Source organism: Triticum aestivum, chromosome 6B, assembly GCF_018294505.1.
Source record: "Triticum aestivum cultivar Chinese Spring chromosome 6B, IWGSC CS RefSeq v2.1, whole genome shotgun sequence".
Classification (NCBI taxonomy): Eukaryota; Viridiplantae; Streptophyta; class Magnoliopsida; order Poales; family Poaceae; genus Triticum; species Triticum aestivum.
Window position 1 is genome coordinate 602,120,096 of NC_057810.1, and position 3,915 is coordinate 602,124,010.

At 58.7% G+C, this 3,915-nt stretch overlaps 1 protein-coding gene across 1 annotated transcript; it reads left to right on the forward strand.

Annotated features, from left to right (window-relative positions):
- The first annotated feature begins 462 nt into the window (after positions 1 to 462).
- Positions 463 to 3,585, forward strand: LOC123138248 (auxin efflux carrier component 1a). Its single transcript, XM_044558179.1, has 6 exons — positions 463 to 1,899; positions 2,006 to 2,276; positions 2,378 to 2,463; positions 2,589 to 2,746; positions 2,944 to 3,020; positions 3,096 to 3,585. Exons 1-6 carry the CDS (start codon positions 792 to 794, stop codon positions 3,160 to 3,162), a joined length of 1,767 nt encoding a protein of 588 aa, XP_044414114.1. The 5' UTR covers positions 463 to 791; the 3' UTR covers positions 3,163 to 3,585.
- The last annotated feature ends 330 nt before the right edge of the window (positions 3,586 to 3,915 follow it).

The window sequence follows — 3,915 nt, forward strand, 5'->3', positions numbered from 1 at the left end:
CCAACCAGAACCAGGAACCATTTGTCCGACCATAGGCCATGTCGCGGTGTAGGCAGCGTGCATCCGAGCCATGTGGTGACTTTTATTTATTTTTTACTAAATGACAATCTTGTAAATTTAGTCCTCTTATTGACCCACTCAAAAAACTTATTTTCAAATCTGACCTCCAACACAAATGCCAAACCGTTTGACGTTTTTAGTACACGCTGTGGCGCCAAATTATTTGGCGTAGCTACGTGTATTAAAAGGTAAAACAGTTGCTTGCGATAAAGAAATCGAACAATTTGGTGTTTTTGTTGGGTTAGATCTCAACATAAGTTTGAGTTTCCAGAAGGGTCATTTAGTACGGATGTCGAACGGTACCCGTGCCGGGCGTATGTAGGCGATGGTGTACCTGTCCCCATACGCCATAAACAATCGCCCGGCGCATGCACTGCATCTGCTACTCTCCATACCACCCCCCATTGGCTCCTCACCAACTCATCCGCATCGCAGTCTCCTCCGAGCCGAGATGCAGGGGAGGGCAGCGCGGCGTCGGATAAAAGCAAGGGAACAAGGGATGGTCCAAAGAAAGCTTGGGCCGCGCTGCCCTCTCGCCTAAATAAAACTCTCCCCCACGCACTCCCCCACTCACCACACCACACACCCTCACCCCCCGCGGCCACCAGCTCGTCCGCAAAGACTGAGCTGAGGCCGAGAGCGCGAGCGAGCCAGAGGATCCACTCCATTGGCGAACGAGCCAGAGGAAGAAGCAGAGCTAGGGGGAGCGAGCTCGGAGGCAGGCGGGCAAGATGATCACGGGCACGGACTTCTACCACGTGATGACGGCGGTGGTGCCGCTGTACGTGGCCATGATCCTCGCCTACGGCTCCGTCAAGTGGTGGGGCATCTTCACGCCGGACCAGTGCTCCGGGATCAACCGCTTCGTCGCGCTCTTCGCCGTCCCCCTCCTCTCCTTCCACTTCATCTCCACCAACAACCCCTACACCATGAACCTGCGCTTCATCGCCGCCGACACGCTGCAGAAGCTCATGATGCTCGCCATGCTCACCGCCTGGAGCCACCTCTCCCGCCGCGGCAGCCTCGAGTGGACCATCACCCTCTTCTCCCTCTCCACGCTCCCCAACACGCTCGTCATGGGCATCCCGCTGCTCAAGGGCATGTACGGCGACTTCTCCGGCAGCCTCATGGTGCAGATCGTCGTGCTCCAGTGCATCATCTGGTACACCCTCATGCTCTTCATGTTCGAGTACCGCGGCGCCCGCATGCTCATCACCGAGCAGTTCCCCGACACCGCCGGCGCCATCGCCTCCATCGTCGTCGACCCGGACGTCGTCTCGCTCGACGGCCGCAGCAACGCAATCGAGACCGAGGCCGAGGTCAAGGAGGACGGCAAGATTCACGTCACCGTCCGCCGCTCCAGCGCCTCCCGCTCCGACATCTACTCCAGGCGCTCCATGGGCTTCTCCAGCACCACGCCGCGCCCCAGCAACCTCACCAACGCCGAGATCTACTCGCTGCAGTCGTCGCGGAACCCCACGCCCAGGGGCTCCAGCTTCAACCACACCGACTTCTACTCCATGGTCGGCCGGAGCTCCAACTTCGGCGCCGCCGACGCGTACGGCATCCGCACCGGCGCCACGCCGCGCCCGTCCAACTACGAGGAGGACGCGCCCAAGCCCAAGCATCCGGCGCCCGGGGCGGGGCACTACCCCGCGCCGAACCCGGCGGTGGCCGCGGCGCCCAAGGGACCAAAGAAGCCGGCCACGAACGGACAGGCCAAGGGCGAGGACCTCCACATGTTCGTCTGGAGCTCCAGCGCGTCGCCGGTGTCGGACGTCTTCGGCGGCGGCGCGCCGGACTACAACGACGCGGCGGCCGCCAAGTCCCCCCGCAAAAGTAGCAATCTCTGTCACCAGTCACCACGCACATGCTCGATTTGTTGTTGGTTTCGTAGGCTAATTTGTCCGCACAATTCTTGCTTTCTTTATTGCCACCATTGCAGTGGATGGAGCCAAGGAGAGGGAGGACTACAACGTGGAGCGAGACGACTTCAGCTTCGGGAACAGGGGCGCGCTGGACCGGGACACGGAGGCCGGCGACGAGAAGGCCATGACGGCGGACCCGAACAATGCGATGAGCGCGGGGCAGACGGCGATGCCGCCGACGAGCGTGATGACGCGGCTGATCCTGATCATGGTGTGGCGCAAGCTCATCCGCAACCCCAACACCTACTCCAGCCTCATCGGCCTCATCTGGTCGCTCGTCTGCTTCAGGTCCGTCCGTACGCGCCCCCTCCCTCACTAACCAATCCGGCAAAGGAGTGATCACCATTAATCACGATTCTGACGCGCTTGTCTCGTTGCCGCTGCTGCAGGTGGAACTTCACGATGCCGGCAATCGTCCTGGGATCCATCTCCATCCTGTCGGATGCGGGGCTAGGAATGGCCATGTTCAGCCTCGGTCGGTGCCCGCTGCTTGGCTTGTTGTATTCCATGCTTCCTTCCTGCTGCTGCTGCTATTTCGTCCTATGCAACAGTGGGTTGGGTTCTTCTTGCTGACTCGATCTGGTGCTCGTGGACGTGCAGGTCTGTTCATGGCGCTGCAGCCGCGGATCATCGCGTGCGGGAACAAGGTGGCGACGTACGCCATGGCGGTGCGGTTCCTCGCCGGGCCGGCCGTCATGACCGCCGCCTCCTTCGCCGTGGGCCTCCGCGGCACGCTCCTGCACGTCGCCATCGTCCAGGTACTTGCTTTGGTTTCAACGATCGAGTCGAGGGGGTGAAAAGCAGGGGATAAACAAAGAGCGGAAAGCCCTGGCGTGCCCGTGTCCCTTCTTTTCCCCAGTCCCCTCGTGCTCCTGCTTTCGCGCCAACAAAAGCCCCACTTTTTTTTGGCCCCCTTCCTCTAACCTTTTCCTCTCCGGCTCCGGCCGCACGACAGGCCGCGCTGCCGCAGGGCATTGTCCCCTTCGTCTTCGCCAAGGAGTACAGTGTGCACCCCGACATCCTCAGCACAGCGTAAGTACCACCATTCTCGCCGACAAGATGCTCCAGTCCGGCAAGGTGCTCACCATTTTCCGCTTGGCTTTGCAGGGTCATATTCGGCATGCTCATCGCCCTGCCCATCACGCTCGTCTACTACATCCTGCTCGGCCTGTGAGCGAGCGCCACATGTAAAGATCCATCGCTTCGCTACCGCAGGCTCAGGAGCGGCAGAGGAGGAGGATGCGTGCTTGGAGCACGAGGGGGGCTCTTCATTTTTCGTTCCCTCTCTCTAGAGCAGCAAGATAATGGTGGTGCTCCTAGCTAGGTAGGACAATGGCGAGAGTCAACAACACTCAGAAGGGCTGGGGAAGAAGCAAGTGCAAGTACAAAGAAGCTTGGGCGGGGGACACGGGGTCCGGTTCAGGTCGCGGAATGGTTGGGTTCTGAAAGGGGTTTGCGAGTTTTGGTTGGCTGCGCTGACCCCTGTAAAATGCATGCCATTCTGATAGTAACTGACCTTGATTGTGTTGTTCATTAATTTCATGGCGTTCCTGACCTGAGATCAAAGATGCTCCGGGCTTCATTGCTCTGATGATTGCGATGGAATTCATCTCATGTCGTGCTGATGAAGTGCTTTCATTTCTTACAAGTGTGCATCACGGAAGTAGTAGTACACACAGCGCCAAATCGTTATAACAGTGATGGGCAGCTTTTTTTTTTTTTGACACAACACAACAGTGATGGGCAGCTGTTATGGCTGTGCTTGATTAAGTTGAGCTGTTGAGGCCACAGAAACGCATGGGCGACGCCGGCCATTCAAATCAGTGATCCATGGTTTGACATGACGTGCCGGCTACAGTTGTGTGCGGCCAATTAGTATCCGGACGACTTAAGTTGCAGGCGTGGAGACGCCACCATGAAAACAGGT

Coding starts and splice junctions, on each gene's coding strand:
- LOC123138248 (XM_044558179.1), top strand. CDS start 792: ATGATCACGGGCACGGACTTCTACCACGTGATGACGGCGGTGGTGCCG. Junction 1,900..2,005: donor CGCCAAGTCCCCCCGCAAAA/GTAGCAATCTCT, acceptor CCACCATTGCAG/TGGATGGAGCCAAGGAGAGG. Junction 3,021..3,095: donor CCCGACATCCTCAGCACAGC/GTAAGTACCACC, acceptor TTGGCTTTGCAG/GGTCATATTCGGCATGCTCA.